Consider the following 25,452-nt stretch of genomic DNA (forward strand, 5'->3'; position numbering starts at 1 on the left):
TGTTAAAGAAGAAAGACAACACTACAGCATTGGGATGGAGTGTCGGGTTTACCCCAGTTGCTTTTAGGAGGGTTTTGCTCTATCAATCCCATGAGATCACCAGGAGACAAAGAAATAGCATAAACCAAAAATAAAAATAAAAATAACACAAAAGCTTCTTCTGTCCTTCGGGTGGAGTCAAATTAACCTCTAGGGTTTTTGTGCTCATGTGTCTGGTTGGATAATAAAGGGAGATCTGTCCTTCCTTTCTCTCCCCCACCTCTTCCCGCTTCTCCTCTCAAAATAAGGGGTTGCCCGTGAAATATTGCAGACGGTCTCGGTTAAGTTTCTTTTCTTTCATCCTTCGATTTTGGAACCAAATTTTGACTTGTCGATCTGTGAGATTCAACATTCTGGACAACTGGAGTCTTTTCTCTTTGTTGATGTAGACGTTGAAGAAAAATTCCCGTTCCAGGACTCTAATCTGGTACTTGGTGTAAGGACATCTCTTTTTCCGTGATCTCTGGGGCAGTGCTGAAAATGGTCAGAAAAAGAAGGAAAGAGGAGGAATGGCAGTGACAGCAGTGGCCTCATTCCAAAATCTTCATGGACAGCTAGACCGACTATTATTCCCTGGAAAACTGACTCCTTTCTTTCCCCCGCCATAACTGCTGGCCTCCCTCCAGATAACTGGGCGGTAGTGGCTTGGAAAGGAAAGAAGGAAAAGCAAGGGAGGAAGAAAAGTCTTCTTAGGTTCCCATCCTTATTATATTGCTTTCTAAGGCTTAAGTCCCACTGAACTCAATGGGAATTGGTCCCAGGTGACTTTGGGCTCGTGTTTTTCTGAATGGAAAGCGATTTGGATGGGGTTAAAACGAACGCCGTTTCTTAACTCTTTCCTCTCTTCAGAAGCATCCTTTCACCCTATCGGACAACCTCCCCCCCCCCTCACTCCCCTTTGAATAGCGACTGACTTCTTTTGTTGGGTTGAGTGCTTTTAAGAGACCAGAAATGTCTTCGCATAGCTCTTTCCTTCCAATCTTTTTCCAAGTTCTCCTCCAAAAAAAGAAAAGAAAAAAGAATCGAAGCCCAAACAGATTTTATGACCATAGAAGATGTAAAGAGTGCTAGTTAAAGTGCTTATAAAATGGCACCTGGAAAAGTTGAGACTTGACGAACTGATGGATTGTCGTCTGCCCCTCTCTCTCTCTCTCTCTCTCTCTCTCTCTCTCTCTCTCTCTCTCTCTCTCTCTCTCTCTCTCTCATTCTCTTTCTCTCTTTCTTTTTCTGTCTGTCTGTCTGTCTGTCTCTCTCTCTTTCTCTCTCTCATTCTCTTTCTCTCTTTCTTTTTCTTTTTCTGTCTCTCTCTCTCTCTCTCTTTCTGTCTCTCTCTCTCTTTCTCTCTCTCTTTCTTGCTCTCTCTTTCTGTCTCTCTGTCTTTCTCCACCGTTCTCGATCTTCCCTCTCAAGGAGGAAGCCGAGGGCCATCTTACCTGAACTCTGGCTTTTCGGAGTGCGGGCCTCCCCCGAGGAGGAATCCGCCTTGTCTTCGTTCCCCGCTTCCTTCTTCGGCCTGGGAAGGTGGGAGCTTGGGTCGCCAGCGTCCCTCGACTGTGGCGGCGGCTTGAGGTCCTCGTTGCTGTCCTTTTCTGCCTCGGTCGGGGAAGGGGCGCAGCCGCGGGCCGCCTCGTAAAACTGGTCGAAGCCCTGCGGGAGAACGCCATTCCTGCCTACGGCGCCATAGAAAGGTGCGGGGTGGGTGCCGCAAACCTGGTCACTTTTGAGGAAGGCGTCGCTCCTATTGGCGGGGGGCGGTTGCAGGAAGTCCCGGCTGGGGAAGACCTCCTCGTAGTAACCCGGGCTGTAAGCGCTCCGGTAAGCCCACTTGCTGCTTCCACCTCCTCCAGGGTAATCACGGAAGGCGGCGGGCACTTCGCCCACCGGTTGCACCTGGCCGGGCAAGGCGGAGGCATAAGACAAAGCCATTTGACAGGAAGGCGGCGGCTGGGCCAGAAACGGGGTCTTGCCGGAAAAATCGGAGGGGGAGATGTAATAGGCCGAGGGGAGGTAGACGCCGGGGGCCCCGTGGCTGCCGCAGTTGTCCAAGTTACTCATGGCTGCTGCTTCTTCACCTTCTCCGCCGCTGGCCTTGGGAAGAGTGGAAGCAGGCGGAAGCAGGAACCGCGGAGCTGCTGAGCTCTCCCAATCTTCCGAAGCCCCATCTATGTGCCCGCCAGGCTTTGGGCACGAGCCGCCGGGGAGAAAAGGGAAGCAATCCCGCCGCGGGCTGACGCGCAATCCATCTTGATTGATTCGAGGGGTAATTATGTCACGTGACGAAGGCGATGGAGAAACGTCCTTATATCTACATCAGCCTCTCCCTCCACCCCCCCCCCCACGCCCCCCCCCCCCAACCGGGCCAGCTGCCTTCTTCCTGCCTTGGCTGAAACTTCGCTACAAGAGGTCTCTACACCCCAAGTCCCCGGCCTCTGCGGAGGCAAACCTTGTGCCGGCTCGCCCTAACGGAACCATTTCTAGCCCTCGAGCTTTTCCGTCCCTCTCCCCCCCCCCCGCTCAGCCCTTCCTCCCCCTCTCCTTCCGAAGCAGAAGCGAAGGCGACCTATATAGATGGGGCCTGGGGTCACCTGGGCTTGCCAGCCATACCCACAGATGCCAAGCAACGCTCAACCGGGACGTCTCTGCCATCCCCCCCCCCTCCTTTTTCTTCTCTCTTTATGAACGCAAGCAGCCCCCGACCAGGCAGCCAGAGAGCCTGTAAGGCCAGAAAAGTGTCCCGGAGGAATTCTTCCCTCCCCTCCCTACTCCGCGACCCAACACCCCTCACCCCCACCCCCACCCCCAATATCGGATTATGGCACCTTCATTAAAAGTGACAGGCTGGCTTGTTGCTAAGCGCTTTCTTTCTCCCCTCCCTTTCTCTCCTCGTCTTGCTTGCTTGCTCCGGCTCTTCCTCTATCAGCCTCGCTGGCAAAGGTTCGGGGAGCAGAGTGGGTCTCTTCGCCCACTCTTCGCCCACCACATTTGGGGCGCCCCCCACCGCCGCCCCATGACAGTTCCCGCTTTCATTTTGGAAACGGATTCCCCAAATCTCCGTCAGGCAGAAGGATCTTCTTCTCTAGCAGCCTGTTCGGTTATTCCCTGGCACGCACCGAGGAACATGCGCGTTCCGTACCCTCCGGGTGTAGTAAAAGCCAGAGAGGGAGGGTGGTGGGGGTGGGAGGCAAAAGATGACACCCGAATCTCTCTGCATGAGGTCCTAGTTGCCAGATCCTGAGCCCCCTTCTGAGGGCTTCGGACCTAGCAGAAGAGGGGCTTCTGCATCATGCATTTTAGGGTAGGTGCAAAGGAAGATTCCTTTTGGAGAGTCGAGGGGCTGTTCTAGATCTCACTTTCGCCGGTCATTAGAAGGAGAAGGTGAACCACTCTCCCCCTTCGGATCTGCTTTTCCATAGGGAATAAAGGAGCATCTTTTGTTCCCGTTTCATCTCAGTTACAGTGCACTTGAAACAGCCCCTGCTTCTCCACCCTCTGGGTGCTCCTCTTCCCCTTGGGTGGCACATTCGAAGAAAGGAAGGAAAGAAGGAAAGAAGGAAGGAAGGGAAAGAAGGAAGGAAAGAAGAAAGACAGACAAAGAAAGAAGGAAGGAAGGAAGGAAGGAAGGAAAGAAAAAGAAAGAAAGAAAGAGGGAGGGAGGGAAAGAAGGAAGGAAGGAAAGAAGAAAGACAGACAAAGAAGGAAGGAAGGAAGGAAGGAAGGAAAGAAGAAAGACAAAGAAAGAAGGAAGGAAAGAAGGAAGGAAGGAAGGAAAGAAGGAAGGAAAGAAGAAAGACAGACAAAGAAGGAAGGAAAGAAGGAAGGAAAGAAGAAAGACAGACAAAGAAGGAAGGAAAGAAGGAAAGAAAGAAAAAAGGAAGGAATGAGGGAGGGAGGGAAAGAAGGAAGGAAAGAAGAAAGACAGACAAAGAAGGAAGGAAGGAAGGAAGGAAGGAAGGAAAGAAAAAGAAAGAAAGAAAGAGGGAGGGAGGGAAAGAAGGAAGGAAGGAAAGAAGAAAGACAGACAAAGAAGGAAGGAAGGAAGGAAGGAAGGAAAGAAGAAAGACAAAGAAAGAAGGAAGGAAAGAAGGAAGGAAGGAAGGAAAGAAGGAAGGAAAGAAGAAAGACAGACAAAGAAGGAAGGAAAGAAGGAAGGAAAGAAGAAAGACAGACAAAGAAGGAAGGAAAGAAGGAAAGAAAGAAAAAAGGAAGGAATGAGGGAGGGAGGGAAAGAAGGAAGGAAAGAAGAAAGACAGACAAAGAAGGAAGGAAGGAAGGAAAGAAAGAAGAAAGACAGACAAAGAAAGAAGGAAGGAAAGAAGGAAGGAAGGAAGGAGGGAAAGAAGGAAGGAAAGAAGAAAGACAGACAAAGAAAGAAGGAAGGAAGGAAGGAAACGAAGAAGGAAGGAAGGAAGGAAGGAAAGAAGGAAGGAAAGAAAGAAAGAAAGAAAGAAAGAAAAAGAAAGAAAGAAAGAAAAGCAAGCCACGGAGAAAACCCCAGCAAGAAGAGACACGTTCCACAAGTCAGAATTCAAATGTTTCTAGAAGACCCATCTGTTTCACTTCCTTTCTTTCCCCATCCAACCTAATTAAGCTGCCACAGTCAAGTTTAACTCCAGGAAATTCCTTTGCCTTTCAAATGAAAATACACCTTTCCAAACAAGCATCTTTTTTAAGACATCAAGCTGAAAAATAATTCCAAGTGTATTTCTACATCTTCTCTCCACATTACATCTATTTAAACAAATTTGATCATACTCTAGGAAAGCAACTAGCTGTTTCTTTCCCACCTGGCTTGATTAAGCTGCCATAGTCATGTTTAATTCCAGGATGTTGTTTTGCCTTTCAAATGAAAATATATCTGGCTAAACACACACACACACACACACACACACATATGCATCAAACTGAAAAGTAATTCCAAATGTATTTCTATATCTTATGCATCAGACTCTAGAAAGCAAACTAGCTGTGATGATTCTAGCAATAACAATCCAAAATATGTGAAACGTTATCCCTATTACAACCAAAAATCACTGCAAAAGAGAGTTAATCAACGAGGTTTCTTTTGTTTAATATTAGCAGTATGGTGGAGGAAGGAAAGACAAAAAGCGAAAGGGAAGGAAAGGGAATTTGTAAACTGTAATAACGAAGGACCAAAACAAAATTATCCTGCATACAACTGTATAAAATTCTATGCCAGCAATTATTTGCGAGATGGCTAACCATAGCCTGTTTTAAATATTTTATTTCAAAAGTATTTAAGCAGATAAGCATGTGAAGCACCGTGTACATGTATGTGCGATTATATATTCCTATATACAATTATACAATCCATATTATATAAGCCACTCAGAGTCTCCTCGAACCGCGAGAACGGAGGGCAAATAAATTTAATTACCGTTTTATGTTTCCACACACCTACCAACAGATGCCAAAAGAAATGAGCCAACAAGTGTTTTCAGTACTGTATACATAAGAGTATCTTAGTAACGATATCAAATTAGTCGGATCACATAAATATCGCAGGCAGACTGGCGATGCCTCTGGTTTCCGCAGGAGGGGGGGAACACCCCCCCCCCGCCCCACTTCGCCTCTTTGGACTCTGCTCTAGAAAAGAAGGCGAGAAGGAGAGACAACATGGCTGGCCAAATACCTTTCAGCAGCGCTCAATCAAAGCCACTTTCCCTTTTTTGGAAAAGGAGGGAGGAGGGAGCTATCCTGCGCCTCAAGGCGCTTTTCCAAGTCTTCCTTCAAGGCTCGCCGTAGATCCCAGCCGCCTGCTCCCTTAGATACGTCCACCTCGGCCGCGCCTTGGATCCAACCAACACCTGAGATTCAACCATCACCCAGCACCTAACCTCCCTGCCCGGCACCCTCGCAATGACATCCAAAGGAGCGCAGTCTCGCCTCCCGCTTTTCCAAGGTTTTCGGTTCTGCTTCTGCTGTAAATGGATTCTTGCATCCTTCCCAAACCGGCGTGGCGCAGCTAAAATGGCCCCTGTAGTCCAAATCGCCAATAGCAAAGGCAGGATGTTTCTTTGCGGGGGTGGAGGATGGTATAACAATCCCTCCGGTCATCTCCAGACTAAGCCCATGAAAACCTTGCCGACGATTCCACCAGGATCTTTTCTCATTCGACCTTCCCTCACCCCCGCCACCCCTACTCCAAAAAAATAAAATAAAAAAAATCCGGACACCGACAGTTCAGCTCAGAAACCGACCCGAAACTCAAAGCCAAATCCGCTGAAAGACTTACGCTTCTGCAGCTGCAGCGAACTAGGTTCCACCATTTCAAGTTCAAGGACGCGGCTACCATTTGCTCACCAGAAAAAGAAAAAAGAAAGGGAAAAAAGAAGGGGGGGGGAAGCAGGGCGGGTAGCGGCGATCAGAGTAAGAGGGAGCCAAAAGCCAGCCTCCCTCTCTCCCTCCCCCCTCTCTCTTTCTCTTTCGCATCCCCAAAAACCGAGGAACCGACCGCAGCAGCGAGGATCTTCCCGGTGGCTCAGACCTCCGCAACTGGAAGAAGCGGCTGACTCGTTGCGGGATTCGGCCGCCTCTTAATAAATACATCCCTGCGCCCCCCCCTTCCCCCTTTCCCCCCTCCCCGCTCCTCATCCGTTGTAAACCCAGCGCTCGGGGTAGTAACATCGCTGCGGAGACGTTACCGTTTGCCGTCTTGGAAGCCTGCCGAGATGAGGTGAGGCAGCTCCGAAGAGCCTCCGGGGCAAATAACGGGGACGAGTCGTCGCCCAACTCTTCAGAAAGGCTGCGCTGGCTCCCGTCCCGCGCCTCGCCCGGAGAAGAAGCAGCAGAAGAAGCAACAGCAGCATTTTGGTGCCACCCAAGATAAGGCACTAACTTGACCTTAACTTTGTTATGGCGCCCCTGGTATCTGGCGAACGTGAACAGACACTGTCTGGCATCTCTCGTAAAAAGCTTGACTGGGAGAAACCATCCTGCGTCATTTCATTTATGGCCGCTCCAGGTCTGCGTCTCTCCATCCTGTCAAACTTTGATTATTTATGCGCTTTTCGGAAGCACAAAAGCGCCCACCGCCGCTGAAAGCCATCCGAGCAACCTGCCCTCCCTTCTCGCCTTATCAAAGTCTCGGGGACTGCACCAGCGCCCCGGGCTCAGCCTATCAGAGAGAAGGGCAGACGCCTAGCCAGATGCGGATTTGGGAAGAAGAGCGCTGCGCGCGCGCGCCTCTGTCACCGAGGAAGCCTGCTACTGACAAGCCGGCTTGGGCGTGTTTTTTTTTTGCCTCGGGGCGCGCGCTCCGTGCGCGGGCATGCTTTCCATGCACACTAGCAACAAAAAAAACCCCCAGAAGTCCAGCACGCCACGCCACACCCGTGGTGGATCACTCAAACCCGACGGTTAAAAACTGGGTTCGGGTCCAAATTTATTTTTCTAAAAAAAACCCCAAAACCTGGAGAAGATAATTATCCCCTTGCCCAATTAGGAAACCACCCACGATCTTTTTTAAACAAAAGACGCACACACACACAAAAACTCTGGTCTGTGTAAGGGAAGGCTGCCATAAGTCCTTTTCCTTGTGTATATGTGTGGGGAGTGGAGAGGCCTCTTGTGTTTTATAACGGAGCTTTCATTGGAGTAAAGAAGTGCAAGGGCTGCATTTGTGGTAACCCGAGGAGAGATTGATGTAATGTTGATGAAGAAGAACGAATCCCCTTAGACCTGAATATCTGAGTTCTTACAGAGAGACGCTTGTACTGCATTTCTTCAGGATTATGTGAACGATCTATGTCGTAATTAAAAAAAAAGAGAAAAATATGTATTGAAAATACCGAGAAGCTGACTATCAATTTATCTACCTACCAACCAGCTATAAAGCTATCTCTAAATTAGCCCTAAATAATCTAGGATTATTATCTTTCATATGTTTACCATCGCACACTGAAATATGTATATTAAATATGTCTGGTGTGATAGGGAAAAAAAGCATTTTATATTCTTTATGAGTAAACGCTGTATATCTATTTCACTGGCCTAATCAAAATAAATCTGTAGAAAAGTCACCTAGTACACATACTAGATAAAGCGTTGTTTCTGCCCCCTTCCTTATTTTTAGTTTAAGGTTAAATATTGGGAAGGATAAATATTTCAAAAAGACAATATGCACAAACAGCACAGGAATAATTACACTAAATAAATAATTCATTGTTAGAACTGTATTTTTCTACAGCTATAAGAGAAGAAATGAAAGAAAGAAAAATTGATTTTATGGTGTACAGGCTCATATGAAAATGTGCTTGGTTTTTAATGGCTTTAATGCATTACTAAGAAACTGATATCTATTGCACCCTTGGTAGCATAGCAGAAAATGTATTCTATAAAATTCAGAGAAAACGAATAGAATCTTGTTCCTGGAATTCAACTATTTGCAGATTTTGGGATGGCATTTTTGGTGTTTTAAAAATCTTTAAATATTTAGACTATTATAAAGATAATATGAAATTAAATACCACAGTATTTGTGTTTTCCCTTTAGAAGTTTGCAGTATTTTTAAGCATGGTTTGTAAATAACTATAACAACTATAGTCACTCTTTCTGAAATATAATTCTAGGCAGTCCTTTCAAAAAAAAAAGTCCAAGTGAATTTCTTAAGTAAATGAATCTTGTAATTCCACATTAAATAAAATATAATAGATGCCTTCACACATGACATATCACTGTTATCATTATCATTTACTGTTTTAAATTAAAATACATCTCAGCACAGATGTGGCATAGTGCTAAACTGATTCTTCAAATTAAATTAAGATTTAATATATAGATTAATATAAACCAACTACTATTTTCTCCTTTTAGGTAGATCGCAGGGATTTTTTTTTCCTTACAGAAGGCGTTGGTTGGTAGAATTTTTTTTAGTCATGGAAGTTCAGAATAGAAATATTGTCTGAAAGGTGGGGGGGAGGAAAGGAGTGCAACCATATTGCACAAAACACTTTTTGCTCTCTTTTGTGGGAGAAATGAAAGAATGCATGCCCCATGCTTAATATTGCCAATAATCCCACTCAGATATTGTCGTTTAGAAAACGACCCAAGCCGATTTATAGGATTATCCATCAAAGCACCCAGGATTCTTCTGACCTCTGCGCCCGAGAGCCACTTGAGCCAACTGGAAGCTTCCAACTGCAGCGACGGGATGAGGAGGGGGGGGGGCGGGGGGGGGCGGCGAGGGGAAGCCGGACTGGCGAGACCGAAGCTTTTTTTTTTTTTGTTGGTGCCTGCTCGTTGTCTGTAGTTTAGGGACAAGGCCAAAGTCAAGCTAAACCAAGAAGGGATGCCTGCGGGAAGGAAAGGCGGAATATACAGCCCAAGGGGCAGCGGTTGGGGAAGCGAGGGAAAACTTGGCAAAACCGAACAAGACAAAAGTCGTTTGGCTTTGGTCAGAGGGATCTCTCTCCCTCCCTCCCTCCCTCTCTCTCTCTGAGTGAATGAATGAAGGACGCATTCAAAAAAAGAAGCAAAACGGGAAATAAGGAAGAGTTTGGGATCCTCTTTCTTCTGAGATGAAGAAAGAATGAATTTGTCCTTGACAATGGGTGGAATGGGTCACCCATTGCCAGAGATGCTTGTTAGGAACGAAGGTAGTCTCTCCCCCCCCACCCCTCTTTCCCGCACACACATTCATCCCACACAACAGGGCCCCCATATCGCCCGGCGTTTCTTCTATTTAAAAGGGGGCCAAGTTGGGGCTTAGAAGACAGGGGTGGAGTCCGGCGGACAGACAGGAACAGCGGAGGTTGCGAATCGTGTACAAGGAAAACTCCGGAACCCACAGACAGACCCAGGGATCCAAAGAACTTTCATCATCTTCCGACAAAAGCTCCGATTCCGAGATGAACAAAACGTTCTTAGAAATCCGGATTTCGATTCAGGTTGCAGGAAAGGGCTTGCGCGGAGGAGCCAGCAAACGAATTCCAAAGATTTAACTGCTTCCTGATCGAAGGAAGCCGAGTTAGGCTTGGCAGAGGTTGGGCGGCCGGGAGTTTTTCCCAAGAAGGCCAGGAAGAAAGGCGATTAGGTCTTCTAGCGCCCGCCGCCCTCCTCTGCCAAAAGGGGGGAAAGGCCCTTTTCTCCTCCTGAAGCCCTAGAAACTGAAAAGGAAGGGAAGGCGGGATGCGCTGGTGGCCCTGGCTTTCCTCGGCGGCTCCTGGAAAAGAAATAGCGGCAGATTAAGGGGAAACTGGGAAGAAGGGATGATCACGTGAGGCCCCTGAAGGCCTCGGGTCGGCCCCGCAAAAAAAGAATAAAGCGCAATCGCACCAGACAAATAACGTGTCCGTAATCCAAATACCCGGATTGCAAATAATCTGCGCAAATTTGAGGGGAGTGGGGGGTGGTGGTGCGATTGTGGCTTTGCAAAACGTTTTGATTTTGTGAATGCCCACCAGGAGAGCAAGAAATCGAAAACCAGAGCTTCATCCGCCTTCTGGAAAAGAAACCGGGAGTCCCAGATTATTATTTTTGCCCGGACTGCGTCGGTATTCCAGCCAATCCGTCTCACACGGGCTATTTATCCTTTTTGGCAGCTTCGTTTCTTCCCCTGTGAATTAAAGGCGGGGGTGGAGGCGAGTGGCAAGGAGCAAAGCGGCCGAAGAAAAATCGGAGGAAAAGGCCCGCATCTTTTCTTCCTCATCCTTTTCTCGCTGAGAAAGACGTGCCCGGCCAACTCACGGAACTCAAAACAGTTCCTGAAGAAAGATCTTGGATCCCTTCTAAAATCTCCCCACCCACGAATGGTACTCCAGAAATAGAAATTCTGGGGACCGGGGCTCAAAGTTCCAGAAGGAAGCGCCAGCGCGCAGCATTCCGGGTGAGAAGGGCTGCCATGCTCCTAGTCGCGATCCAGCGCCTGCGGTTGGCATGTCGCCCCCGTCACTTCTACATCCTTCCTCCCTCCCTCCCGTTCTGGAACCAAAGCTTCACTCTCTGGTCGCCGAGACCGAGTTTGCGAGACAATTATCGACTGTTGAACTCCTCGAGGAGGAGCGGGGCCTTCCAGCTTGGCCCTCCGCCGCTTCCTTTGTGCCCTTTCCTCGCCCCAACATCCAAGGCAGCCCTGCAACAAACAGGGCCAGGGGTCGGGGTTTCCCCAGAAGGAACCGTCTCCCAGCCTGCCGCCGGTGAGCTTCAGGCCCAGCTGCTCAGGAGGCGAAAAAGCCGGATCTGAGAAACAAGAAGGGAGCAGGGACCGGATGAAAGCAGTTTTATAGCCACGCCAATCTACTAAAACCTTTTCTCGTGGCTTTAGGCAAACCGGATTACTCCTATGCGCTTCCTGATAGGGAGCATGGAGAGGGGATCCCCCAACCCTTTCCTTCAAAGAAGCACATTTCTCGAAATCGGGCACTCCTAAAAGTTGGCTCGGGACATCAACTGGGGTTGAAACCCGACCCGCCTGGAGTCTGGCAGCGGTGGGAGGGTGGGGGGGGGGGGCGGTGCTGCCGGGCTGGAAGTTAAAAGCAAAGAAATGTTAATGGCCTCGGGTGCCTTTGAACGTACCGTCGCGCAGCAGGCAAGGTCGCCGGTCAGGCTCGGCGGTCTCTTGAGTGGTAACGCCAGGTTCAAGTTGACGGCTTGCTGGAGATCTACCCAGAAGCCCGAAACGCGCAGGGCCGACCTCCCAAAAAGAATCGCCGATGGCCACCCCTGCAGCTCCCGCGGGGGATTCTTCTACCGCTCTTCCCGCCGAGGTTTTCAGCCAAAGCTTCGCGGCTCCTTTGTCGATCATTTTTCTCCGGGTTTGAGCGCTCTTCGGGTGAAGGGCGAAGGCCTTGTTGGGATATCCGGGCGGATTTTTGGTTTTTTTTTTGCTGCTTGCGGGGAAGCGGAGGTGCGGGAGAAGTTCAGCCGCTGGGCCGAAGTAAGGCGGACAAAAGCGACAAGACAGAGCACGGATGGCCTGGACCTGCACAGAAGCCGCGAGCACCCTTCCAAAACTTGGAATTCTGCGCACGAGGCAGGGCGGAGAAGTAAGAAGGAGTCGGGATCCGAGGGCAAGATCGAGAGGGAGGCCAGACAGCCGAAGCCTCCTGGTCGGACGCTACAATGGCAATTGGGCCCTGCAAGAGAAAGACTGGAAGCCGGGCCCAATTCCTTAACATCGAAGAAGGGCGCTAAACGGCCTCATCCTCGCCAACCCCACTTCTGCCACCGCCGCCTGGCGCACCTGCAACGGCTCTTTGGCCAGAAGTTCTACAAGAAATAGGGTGAGGGGGCCACAGGGCCTTGAGGAGGAGGAGGAGAAGGAGGGGGAGGAGGATAATGGCCCAGAGGGAGGAAAAGGGAAGGAAAGAGAAGGGACATTTCCAGCACAAGGCTAAACGGGTGGGGGAAATGCCTTGGTGGGGAATATGGTGTAGAGAGACCCTCCTCTTTGCCCCTCCTCGCCGCCCTGGTCTGGTTTCAGGAGTTGCCTTGCCCGAAGCCAAACAGTTTCTTGTCTTTGCCCTCGTTCTATTTCGGACCACATCGTGGCTTGTCCTGCAACTCTTCCCAAGTTAGTAAGAGCCATGTACACACCAGTCCATTCTGGATCCCTTCCTCCGGACCCCTTTCAGCCCTGATTGGGCCAATACGTGTGCCACTTGCACGCGGGGCCCTCCCGGAGGTAGAGGACGGTGGCCGTCTGGATTCACTTAGAATTTGAACTTGGCAAGCTTGGGTCTCTGCTATCTGGCTTGCTACGAAACGCAAACGGATTGTGCTTTTGATGAGTGTGCAAAGGAACTGCAACCGGAAGGCGAGTTTCTAGAGGCTTTGCGGAAGATGGACGATATCCAAGATTTTACAGATAGCCCGGCGAAATCGAAACGTATGCAAATCGAAAAAACTGCTTGTAAACTAACTCACAAAAGATCACTCCATCTTTGCATATCGTTGCTGACTATAATTGCAGATTATTAATACAAATTGTTCCACGATAAGGGAGATCGCTCGCCGTTGATAACGTTAAGCCACCCAGAGATCGCTTGATATAAATTTAATAAATAAATAATAATATTTTAAAAAAATAGAACCTCGCTTTATACTTACGCTGAAATACCCAGACCAATTTCTCTGTGCCGAAACTTCACTGAATTCTGTTCCTTTTATTATGAAACCGACATCGGCAGGATTAAGCCTTAAAGGTTCCCGACGATTTAGCATTGCAAATTTTCTTTTTCTTCCCAGGATTTCCATTAACACAGCACACGGTACTGTTGAATATTATTTCTCTCGATGGGTGTATGTATTCTTTCCAATGAGTTGTAAGTACTTTGTATGCATTCCTTTAAAAATCGCTGGGCGTAGTGGAAAATAACCTTCTTGCTAAGAATCCCCGCTGGCCCCAGACTTCCCTAATCGTTTCTCTGGGACACTAAACTTTAGTGCCCAGACTGTGTTTATGCCAATCACTACACTAAAAGTCCTGGAATTCTTACCCTGAACGGAGAGGTTGCAGGAGGGAACGCCTTTCCTTTGGAAAAAAGAATTAAGCCAAACTATTAATATAAGCAAATGGAAAATCTCCTTCACCCCGTTCCCGCCTCTGCCCCAAAATAAGGATAGAAATATAGTGCGGATTTATTCATCGGGAGACTAGAAGGGACTGGTGAGGGGATTACGAGAATCTCTATTTTTTCTGTTTTTCGCTCACTTTCGGTTCTCTTCTCTACTCCTAAACAAATGGACAGGAATTATTGTCTAACCCGCCTTGGAAGGTTTGAAGCAGGCAATATCTGTTGAAGAAGGAACAGTTCCCAACAGATTTTTTTTTTTTTAATCCTAAAACAAGGATTTTTAAGATCATACTCGGGAAAGGCGGGCCTAAGCAGATAAAAAACGCGGCCTAAGTATTTATTGTGGTGGAAAAATGCCTCGAAGGCTTTCTGAAATGTCCACAGCCGCCTTGGGCCTCCTTAGGAGGCTTCTCTCCAAATGCCACCAGATGTTAAACCGGTAGAAAGGAACTATGGTCGGTTCCGCAAATAGCACGGAATCGGGCCAGGCCTTGGCGCTCGGTGGTCATAACTGCAGGTAGGAGGCGCGGAAGGACTCAGCGTCCCGTCGAGCCTCTGTTGCGCCGACTGACCGGCCTTTCCAACGGGTTGAACTCTCGCTCCCATTAACCCCGACCAGTACGTGCGTCGGGCTGATGGAAGCAGTACCTTTGCCAGCCAAAGAAGGCAAAGGTTCGACCGGCTATTTGTTCAATACTGTACAGCCAATCGTCCGTGTTTTGGCTGATCGGCCCGCGGGGATGCTGCGATCGGGCAGCGGCAGCGGCCTGGTTGTTTTTCTCCGCCGTTTCCCCGGCGCCTTGCAGGAGAATTCTGCTGCCCTTCGGCGCTGGGGTGCCTTCCTTGAGAAATGCGGCAGCTTTCCAGATGGGTTTTTGAGAAAACCCTAATGCTAAATCGCCGGTACGTCCAGCCTCAGAAGCTCGGCTGTAGTTTTCGTTCGTCCCGAAACCTCCGTGAACACCGAGGCGGCGAACCTTCAGTCTCTTAGCTTCCAGCTGGCCCGAATCTCGAATTCGGAGCTACATCGGACATCAGAGACGCGAATTGTTTTCTCCTTGTTATTTTATTTAGGCTCACCGGCCCTCGCTTTAAAGGCCCCTGTTGAACTGAGATCCTTCGAGTGAACCTCGCTTTAAACCCCCGCTTTTCTCCTGGGAAATACACAAATACTCTGAACTCAGAGGAATCGCGCCTTACTTTTCTATCTTTCTTTTATTTATAACCTCTCTTTTCTATCAGGCAATTCAAGGACCTGTGGCTTGAATCTCACATTATCTTTATCTTTATTATCTCTTTTATTCATTAAAACATGAAACTCAGTCAACTGAACATTTAAAAATGTATCACAAATACCATTGACTGGCGCTAATAGTTGACAGGGGTTGCTGCCAGCGTCCTAGGTATCAATCAAGTATCTTCTTAAAATATATGATGTTCCGAGTAGCATAGTTTTTTGCAGTTCCGCTGGTGTTATGGCAGGAAGCTGCAATTTCTTGATGTGTTTTGTAACATTCTTGGACATAGTACCAAGTGCCCTGATGACAATGGGTATCACTGTTACATGATTATTAATTAATTAATTAATTAATTAATTAATTAATTACTACTACTACTACTACTACTACTACTACTACTACTACTACTACTATTACCATAGCGCTAGATGTAGGGGCAATCATTCAAAAGGCATTTCTTTGAAAGAACAACGAATTCCTGCTGTGTATTTGGGACCTGAGGTGGAACCCAGCTTATTGGATGAGGCATTAAATAATTCATTCAGCTCACTTCACTATATTGATTACATTTCGGAACCTGGTGGTCGCGTTCTCTTGAGACTCTGCGTTTCAGTTTTCTCTGCAGACTCTCTTTAGTATCTCAAGTTTTGACTTCTTTCTCTTAATATGGACATTTCTCATTAAAAACTTCACCGGAAAAAAATGCGAATTTTTAGTTACTTAGCTACCATACTAGCTACTTAAGAGATCTAAACAGGAAGAGTCACACTATCAGGTGTGCCCGCCAGGCTCCGGTCAAAGAAGTCAGGATGGCGGCCACCATGGTGGGATGAACACAGAAAAACAGGCGGAGCCAAAACAGTGACTGCCAGTGCCACCTTGACATTTTTGAGGACATCCCACGGACATCCCGCACGGCAGCTTCCTTCCTAGATTGATTAGCCAGAGAGAGAAGTTCTGGGTGGAAACGGTATGAACTTCCCTGCTGAACAAAGGCGGGGGGGGGGGGGTCAGAAGGATAAACCTTACAGATGACACATTTCTTGCTGGGAAACCTTTAGAAAAAAGCTTTCCTCCATGAAGTTTAAATTAGGCACAGCCCGCACACCCGCGTGGCCTAGTCTAACAATTATAACTTACAGCCAAGCCATCGCCTGTTCTACCTCCAGGGACGGGAGCCCTGCAGCACACGCAGGTCCCTGGAACTGGAATCCGGAGGCATCTTGGCACGTGGGTATTTCAGTCCATCTGCCGACTTTCGGCATTAAAGGCCAATCAAGGCTAACAAATCATAATTCTTTCTGTTCATCCAAATTTATTTCTCTGAGTTGCTACACTATTGTGGGGGGGGGGATTGCCAAAAGGAAAACATTTGTACAAGTCTTAATTACTTTCACGAGAAATATCAGTGGGACAGTGGGGAGTGCTCCCCTTTGACACCAGTAGGACGTCAAAATGGTTCAACCAAGCTAATCCCTGGCCCTTACTCATTCGGAGCCAAAATGTGGCTGACTCTTTTGAAGAGGACCCGGTGATTTCTCTCCCTCCTCCACCAGGGGTGAAATCCAGCAGGTTCTGACAGGTTCTGGAGAACCGGTAGCGGAAATTTTGAGTATTTCATAGAACCCGCAAATACCACCTCTGGCTGGTCCCAGAGTGGGGTGGGTATGGAGATTTTGCAATATCCTTCCCCCAGGAGGGGTGGGAATGGGAATTTTACAGTATCCTTCCCGCCACGCCACACCACGCCCACCAAGCCACGCCCACAGAACTGGTAGTAAAAAAAAAAAGAATTTCGCCAGAGTCCTGCACCCATAATTCCAATATAATTGGGGGTTGGAGAAGACCGAAGAATAATGAAAAACAAACTGTATCGTTTAGCATGGTGAAAACCCCTAGGATTGCCACAAAACAACTTAAAGGCCCAAATCGAGCCAGGAGCTTACCTTTTGCCAATGAGAAGCTCCGAGCAAGCCCGTAGCAGGCCAACACATTCAGATCCTTTCCCCTCCAGCAACAAGGAATCGGAAACACGCTGTCAAATTGAGTGCCTGCAGGAAAAAGAGAGACAACCAGGTAAATAAATAGAGCCTGCTTTCTAAATGCTTTAAAAGAAAACGTGTCGAGGAAACGGGATCTTCCCGTAACTGCCAATCGCAGAAGTTCCGCAGGGGAGCAATTTCATTTCAGCAGCGGCGACAAGCAGCTCCGTACTTCAAATCGTTTATCAAATAAATCACGGCCATTATTTTTCAGATCCCCGAAGGCCGGGAATCTTAGCACGTGTGAATGCGGCCAGTGCAAATTTCCCGAGAAGAAGGCTCCTCCCGCTTTCAAAGTGAGGTGCAAAACAGAAACCTTCTTTTGTGGGGTCTTTCCGGAGGGTAGGGGGCTCCGGCAGCCAAGAAGGCCGTCGTTACTCTGGGCGGGGGGGGGGATGGAGGGAGGGGAGAATTTTTTTGGGGGGAGAGGTGACTTGCTTTGTAAATAGGTCGAGTGGAAAAGATGGTGGTTTTATGCTTGTGCATGTGTGTAAATGAAGAAAAAAAAGGAGGGGGGTTTGGGGTTATTTTTTTTTTCCTCCCAGTTCTCTTGTCTATTGGGCATATGCGTGTAAGCACGTACTTTTCACACACACACACACACACACACACACACACACAGTGAAATTCAATTTTTTAAACTACCTGTTCTGTGGGCGTGTCTTGGTGGGCGTGGTGTGACTTGGTGGGCATGTCTTGGTGGGCGTGGCAGGGGAAGGATACTGCAAAATCCCCATTCTCACCCCACTCTGGGGCCAGCCAGAGGTGGTATTTGCCAGTTCTCCAAACTGCTCAAAATTTCCGCTACCGGTTCTCCAGAACCTGTCAGAACCTGCTGGATTTCACCCCTGACCCACACACACAAAACGACCACCGCCAGCTTCCATTGACGCCTTCACGCTTCTGAACCCTCCCCCCCCCCCCCGTGCTGCTGCTGTTCCTCTTTTTAAGGAAAATTCTGGTGGCTGGTGGCCTACTAGCCATCTCAGTCCTGGTCATACCTGCTCCGAACAAATTCTCAGTGAACGCAGGGGCATGTGTCATACTCCAAAAAAGCCATACAAATGAATAAAAGGATTTGATATTACAGGGCTCGGCCACCTCGGTTGCCTTGACTAGAGGTTTGATCCTGAGCGGCTGTTTTCTTTCCAGTGATTTTTTTTCCCCCGACAAGCCTGCGCAAGGAAAGCAAATTCCACCTTTCCGGATAAGGAATTCTTAACTTCATGTTCCCCCTTTCGCTGGGTGGGCCGATTCTTTCAATGATAGAACAGAACCTGTTCCTTAAGAGCCCGTTTCTGGAACCGAGCTGGGGGCGAGGGGGATTTCTCCTGGTTTCCAAGTGAGCTATACCGCGATTTGTCCAGCAGATGGCACTACGATCCCATTCATTGCTCCCATAGAACCTGGTCCTCTAACAGCGACGTCGCCTTTGTCTTACTGACTCTTGGGGGTGTCATTGTCCACGATCAGGAATTACAGGAAATGCGCGGCTTCGCAAGCGAATGGCTATTTTTAGGTCGGGGTGGGGGGGGGAGAGAGGGCCGTGAGATGCTTGCACAAAACGCGGGACTTCTCCAGATCCATTCGACCTCGACCCGATTTCGAATCCTAGCAACTGCGGTTTAAAGAATCGAACAATGGGAGGAAAGATGGAGGGACTTGGCCCGGAGGGAGGGGTGGTGTTCCCGTAACTCTTCCATTTGCTCTTCCGGCTGGCGCCCCCCGTTAGATCTTATGCCAGGAATTGTCGGGGGAATCAGGCGGCCCAGGCAACTGGTGGAGCGGCCTTTCCTTTCTCCCCGCAGCTTCAGCTGGGCCCAGGCTGGAGAAAGGCTGAGCTACCCGCTCAGCCGCCTTTACTCCTCCGGCTTTTCTCCTCTTTCGTTCCTTTTCTCCGGAAAGAAAAGAAGGGCGGCTGCGGGAGAGGTTGGGCTGCCGTTTGATGCGTCCTCAGTTCAAAGTCCCTTCGTCCACGGAATTTCTTTCTTTCTTTCTTTCTTTCTTTCTTTCTTTCTTTCTTTCTTTCTTTCTTTCTTTCTTTCTTTCTTTCTTTCTTTCTTTCTTTCTTTCTTTCCTTCCTTCCTTCCTTCCTTCCTTCCTTCCTTCCTTCCCTCCTTCCCTCCTTCTTCCTTCCTTCCTTCCTTCTCTCTCTCTCTCTCTCTCTTCCTTCCTTCCTTCCTTCTTCTTTCTTTCCTCTTTCCTTCCTTCCTTCCCTCATCCATCCATCCATCCATCCATCCTTCCTTCCTTCTTTCTCTCTTTCCTTTCTTCCTTCCTTCTTCTTTCTTTCCTCTTTCCTCCCTTCCTTCCCTCATCCATCCATCCTTCCTTCCTTCTTTCTTTCTCTCTTTCCTTCTTCCTCTCTCTCTCTCTCTTTCCTTCCTTCCTTCCTTCCCTCCCTCCTCCCTCTTCCCTCCTCCCTTCTTTTTAGGTTTGCTCTTTGCTTGCTCTTTCTTGGGAACCTTTGCAAGGATATCTGTCCTAGGCTCTTGGAAATAACTTGCAGTTCACAGTTTCAGTGAGTCTTTGGGCCAAGGGCACCCCTTCCTCCCTCCTCTACAGGAGGAGGAAAAAAAAGAGTGCAGGGACTATTCTGCAAAGTGAAAGTAAAACCCAGCAACCCAGCGAAGCGTCCTTCTACATAGCTGTGGTCAGAGCTGACCAAAGCGTGGAAGAAAGAGAGAGAGAGAAGCTATAATTGGATGTGGCTGCCATTGTGGGTGGATGTGTGTGTGTGTGTGTGTGTGTGAGAGAGAGAGAGAGAGAGAGGGAGAGAGAGAGAGAGGGAGAGAGAGAGTGGGGGGAGAGAGAGAGTTCTCTGTTTAGAAGAAAAATTAGAAAGTTGTTGTGAAAAGTCACAGCTTTGGACTGTACAAAAAATATACTATAATATACTGTATTTCAGAAGGCTGCGAAGGGTGGGTAGCACGGAGAAACACAACCATAATTGTGCAGCTACTTACTTTCCCCAATATTTATCCACACATTAATTCTTACTGCTGGTATGGAGTTGATCCAACCAAAATAAGACTTGAAAGAAAGCTCTTAATGAATCTCAGCTGAATCCCTGAAAGACATTGTTTGATTTTTCTGTGATGTAATATTTATTATACGCGTTAATAGGAATAGAAGAGAGGGATAATAAAATGTGTTATGTTATAATCACCCTTTATTCATTCTTTCCTCCTCCTCCTGTTATATTTTTGTTCGCTCTATTAAATTCACCTCTCCCTGACTTTATTTGCAGAGCTACCTTCGCGATTCTTGTTTTTATTCTTCAGGCTTCCCTTTGCCCCCCCCCCCCCAGGCTTTTTGGGAACCTAACCTTTTAATGTATGTTTTTAAGATAAAGGGGAAATATCTTAATCTAGGGAAGAGCAGAGTTGAAGAAAGGATGAAAAGCGAATCTATCAGGACAGATCGTTCCTCCACTTTCAAAAGATGAAGATTGGGAAGACCGAAGGAGAAAATATTGGCCAGATTCTCATACTGCCAAAGGATGAGGAGCCTCCGAGAATGTGCTGGAATCGTCATGGTGAACCCACCATGTTAGGAACAAGGAGCTGAAACCCAAGGCTGGAGTCAGCTCAATGTTTATTTAAAGGAAAGGTGAAAACAGAATCTCTTTAGCGCTCACTTCTTCCAACTGGCTTTAAATTTAAAGTGCTGGAGGAGTTGCCACCTCCCAGCTTTACCCATGTATGAGTTTTGAGCATCTGGGCAGAGATCATTTTTATTTATTTTTATCCTGCTTTTTTTTTTAATTTGATTTATATGCCACCCTTCTCCGGAGACTCAGGGCGGCTTATTATTTTTATAGATAACTCAAGGTGACGAAAGAACGTACCTAATACCAAGCTCCATTTGAATACAGTTTGTCCTTACTCTGAGCAAACTGTGTGAAGGATTGAAAGCCCTACCAGCTTTTCTGAGTGGGAGGGGGGGGAGAGTTGTCAGTTACCATCCTAACTTTGTATGTTTCTTTCCCGCCAAGTTTGAAGTCTAAGGAGAAACTTGTTAAGAAGTTACTATGTTGTCAGAGGGATGAAAAGAAAAGGAAGGAAAACAGCATTTAAATCAGTTTCTATGTGTGAAATAGTACAGCAATATTTGTATGAAAAGAGTGATTAGGATAAAGCCATTTTTTTTTATTTTAGTAGTAGAGTCTATACATGCACACCTGTGCCCCTGTTTTGGTAGGTTAGAGCCAGCTCGAGCCCAAAGGGTCAGGTTTTGGCTGCGCTGCAGGTCTTCTTCTCTAGCAGGATCAGTGGGTTCCACCTTCAGGGCATCCCGAGTCTTGATCTCTCATTGGCATAACAGCCATAAGATTTTCCACTAGGCATCTACCAATTGATCAAAGCCCTCCACTGAACTTGGCTAGTGAGATAGGTGGTGTATCAATTTAATAAATAAATAAATAAATAAATAAATAAATAAATAAATAAATAATGACATAGAATGAGCTTTCCCATTCATTCCAGGAAAATGGATTGCCACTGTCAGGCCAGAGGGAGTATGCTATGTCCCTCTTAATTACGGAATTAAGAAGCTGCAAGATGACAACCCTCTTAGTTAAGGGCCTTGTGTGCATGGACTGCTGTCCTATTTTTTTGTCTCTTTGAAGAAGGGCAGTTCCTTGTTCAGCTAGCTGCCTTGAATCTGGGGCAAAGAACTTCCATTTCTATCTGCAACCTAAGATGTCACCATCTCTATCTAACTCAACAAAGAGCACCCTCGGAGAAGATAGGCAAGTGAAATAAAACACCAACTCTTAAGTCCAATTGCTCAAGTCTCTTGTAGCTGTTTAGCATTTATTGCTTCTTTCACTAACACCCGTTTCCCTTAGTAACAAAAGCTATCAGTGGCGTTCAACCTTTTGGACAATTTTTTTTTCCCAGTGCCCAGAAGGGTGAATGAAGGCAACCGTGATTGTGATGAAGATATCAGGGCATACAATATTTATATTAAAATACACATTGATTTATACACATCTTTATATAGCTAAACATATAGGCACAATTGGCTTTTAAAGTTTTGAAACTTGAATGCCATTTGGTTTAGAACGAATCTCAGTTGGGACCAGGGTTGGAAAAGGTTGTTGATCAGGCCCAAGATCCCATTGAAATTACGCTCCATTACAGCACGAGATTGGTCACAAATGAGGGTCGGGGGCTTCATTGATTTTAAGCCATGGCATCTCAATCAGAGTTTAACAGTTTATTACAGTAACAGAGTTGGAAGGGACCTTGGAGGTCATTTAGTCCAACCCCCTGCTCACACAGGAGACCTATACTATGGATTTGAACTGTCAACCTTTCTGATCGACAAGCTCAGTGTCTTAGCCACTGAGCCACCTAGTCAGGCTCAGAGAAACAGGACCACCATTGTTCCATTTATCCTGATCCTTATTAAATAGGGGTGGTGGACCAGAGGAAAAAGTAGGGGCACAGGCACCTCAGTGAATATGTTTGTGTGCTCACACATCTCTCTCCCACAATCCTACCAGCTCCTTTTAGCACCTGAATGTTCTTAGCCCGATAGCCGTTGAAAAGTGTGTGACTGCAGATGTGCTACTTACACTGCTCTTTGGGATGGGGGAGGGAGAGAAGAAAAAACAAAAACAAAAGAAGAAACCCTAACAAAGTATAGCAATGGAGAAAAGACCAAGGGATTAAACCAGAGCCTTAAAAACTTGCAGCATTCCATTACAATCCAGAAGTTGCAAACATGATCAGAAGCGCTTCCCCAGATCTGCCCTTTAACACAAAGGAGACCTTAAATATATTTCAAGTCTTTCCAAGAGTCCTTTTTTGAAGGGAAGATGCTCCCAGCCAGCCTCCCTCTGTAAAGCCTCCTCAAGTCACGGTGTCCTTCAGCTTGGAGACGATTTTCTTGTCTTTGACTCTGCGGTTCTGGAACCAGATGGTGACCTGCCTTTCGGAGAGATTGGTGGCCGCAGAAATCCGCCTCCGCTTGTCCTTGTTGATGAATTTATTCAGGGCGTATTCGCTCTCCAGCTCCTTTAGCTGCAGCTTGGTGTAAGGCACTCGCTTCTTCCGCCCACGCCGGTACACGCACAGGTCTGGCTGGTTTAGTGCAACTTCCCCTGCCGGAGAAGAAGAAGGGCAACAAGTGAGCAGGAAAGGAGATATTTTTCCCTATCAAGAGCCCAGAGTACCACAAAAGGAAGAGTTAGTTAGAGAGACTTTTGGCTGTCACCTCTCCTTCCTCTTGGAGGTCTCAGAACAGACGTTCCCCTCAATAGGTGCCTGGCATATGTTACAGCTGCTCTGGGACAATTTCTGTGTAGCCCCTACTCCCCCCCCACGAATAAAACCGCAGATTCCCCAAGGCCTTCACCAACCTTTTTGCAGTTTTAAGAATCACTGATTTCCTCTCCTCCCATCTTCCTCCACACGTTCACAGCTGATTTGATTGGGAAAGCACAGCTGCAGAGATTGGGAGCATCCTCGCCCCCCCACTCCCCCCCCAGGAATAAATCCAAGGGGAATAAGCTTAGGGAAACCCAAAGGTGCTTTTTTCAAAAGGCAACTGGACTTTTTGTGTGTTTTTTTCTTGAAGACGTTTCGCTTCTCATCCACGAAGTTTCTTCCTCTTGGATGAGAAAAGTCTTCAAAACAAAAAACAAAAGAAACCCAAAGTGCAGTTGACTTTTGAAAAAGCACTTTTGGGACAACCATGACTTGGCTGTCCGTAAGAAGCTTAGGGTAACTTCATAGGACGTCGGTGCAGGATCGGGCCGTAGCGCTCTAGTCCTGCTCCGTTCCTAAGGTTAAATAACTGCCCGAACTGGAGTGGATCTGGCTCTGAGGCGGGGTGGGATGGGGGAAGAAGTACTCAGTTCCTTCTTAGTTCTCAGATCCTTCTTATTCCCCTCATCATGAGATTATTTCGCTGTAATTTAGGAACGCTCTGACGCCACAATCGTTAACGGGAACGGACCGAGGACTGTATGGGACCAGGCTGGAGTCTCTGCTTTAGGCCTGGCCGAACATTTCTGCCAGCTCGAGGGAGCAGAGAAACTTTGCAGATTTCGGGAAGGGCAGCCATTGCTTCTTGGCCTTCTGCGGTGAGCTCGATGGGGAACATGGCAGCGCCTGGTTTTAAAGTTCGACAGGAAAACTGAATAATAAGAGGAACCCAACCCGCAGCTGGACGCGGCAGCCGATGCACGAACCAACCTTCCTTCCTTCCTTCCTTCCTTCCTTCCTTCCTTCCTTCCTTCCTTCCTTCCTTCCTTCCTCCTCCCTCCTTCCTTCCTCCTCCCTCTCTTCCTAACGTGCAAAACAACCTTTTCTCACCCGAAGCCCTTCAGACCTCAGACTACCATTCGCACCATCCGTCCATAGTATCAGGAAGCTACCGCAGACCCCAAGCGAAGGCCCGCGCTTCTCAAAGCGACGGCCCAGCCTGCAACCTACCGCCTGGTTTTGAACGGCCCTGCCTTGACTTTTTACCGGGAGCCCCAAGGCTTCTTCCCGGCTGCCTGGGCGCGCCTACCTGGGAAGGAAGACTTCCAGAAGTGGGAGCCCGGGGCCTGGTCCTTAGAGCAGTACACCTGTCCGTTCCAGCCGTTAGCCAAAGTCCAGGACTGGTAGCCCTCCATGGAGATGTAGGTCTCGTGCCGGGGTTCCCCCGAAGGGGCCGCCGGTCCAAAACTAGAAACCACGTCCAGGTAGCCGGGGGGCACGTGCTGGTAGGGGCCGGCGGTGGCCGCATAGCTCTGGTAGAAAGAGACCTCCTTGGCCCGCGAGGAAGGGTCGCTGCCGACGCCCGAGGTCGTGCTGGCGGCTCCCAGGCCGGCCACGTCCATGTACTTCTCCACCGGGAAGGCGGTGTGCGGGGCCGCTTTCAGCGCGGCGTTCTGCTGGAGCCCCACGCCGTGCGCCATGCGGCAGCTGTAGTAACCGTGGCCAAAGGGGGGGTAACCTGGAGGATAGCCCAGGGCGGCGGCGGCCGTTGTGGCCGAGGGTGGTGCCGCTGCCGCCGCCGCAATAGGAAGTCCGGCGGTGCAGTCCTTAGACGAGGACGGCGTTTCAGAGGAAGAGGACGGCGTGGAGCGCGCCACGGTCCCCGGGCCCGAACGCTCGTAGACGAAGCCCGATCTCGTCGAACCCGGCGCCGACGGCCCGAAGATGGGAGGGGAGAGAAAGTTTCGGCTCTGCGAGCAGCCCCCGCCGCCTGCCCCGGGCTCTCCGCGCAGCGCTTCCATCTCCCGGGCGCCCGATGCTCGGCTCAGGCTTCCCGCGCGAAGCAGCGCCCCTCCAGCTGCCTCCGTCGCCGACGCCGCTGCTGCTCCTCTTCCTCCCCGGCTTGGCCCTCAGGGGAAGGCCTAGAGGCGCTCATGGCGTGCCAGTCGGACGGGACGCGGGGCGAAGGAGCGGCAGAGCGGCGGCCTCCCTCTCGGAGCGCCCGGGATGGTTTATAAAAACCAAGGCCACACTGGGAGGGGGGAGCATCGCACCCGGCCGTCCAAGGAGCTGGTCCGGGGCCTCATTGGCCAGGCGGTGCACGTGTCTCCCTCTGCGGGGCGGGTGAGTGTGTGTGGGGGGGGAGTTGAGCCGGAGATCCCTG

At 48.7% G+C, this 25,452-nt stretch overlaps 2 protein-coding genes across 2 annotated transcripts; both read right to left on the reverse strand.

The window, feature by feature from the left end:
- Window positions 1–277: 277 nt before the first annotated feature.
- Window positions 278–2,094, reverse strand: LOC139327170 (homeobox protein Hox-D11-like). Its single transcript, XM_070956886.1, has 2 exons — window positions 1,473–2,094; window positions 278–513 (listed from the first exon to the last, which is right to left on the reverse strand). Exons 1-2 carry the CDS (start codon window positions 2,092–2,094, stop codon window positions 278–280), a joined length of 858 nt encoding a protein of 285 aa, XP_070812987.1.
- Window positions 2,095–22,712: 20,618 nt separating this feature from the next.
- On the reverse strand, window positions 22,713–25,090 carry LOC139327167 (homeobox protein Hox-D13-like). Its single transcript, XM_070956884.1, has 2 exons — window positions 24,379–25,090; window positions 22,713–22,963 (listed from the first exon to the last, which is right to left on the reverse strand). Exons 1-2 carry the CDS (start codon window positions 25,088–25,090, stop codon window positions 22,713–22,715), a joined length of 963 nt encoding a protein of 320 aa, XP_070812985.1.
- Between the last annotated feature and the right edge of the window lie 362 nt (window positions 25,091–25,452).

The sequence above is a fragment of the Pituophis catenifer genome, unplaced genomic scaffold, assembly GCF_029215685.1.
Source record: "Pituophis catenifer annectens isolate HBS135680 unplaced genomic scaffold, rPitCat1.0.hap2 SCAF_1, whole genome shotgun sequence".
Taxonomy (NCBI): Eukaryota; Metazoa; Chordata; class Lepidosauria; order Squamata; family Colubridae; genus Pituophis; species Pituophis catenifer.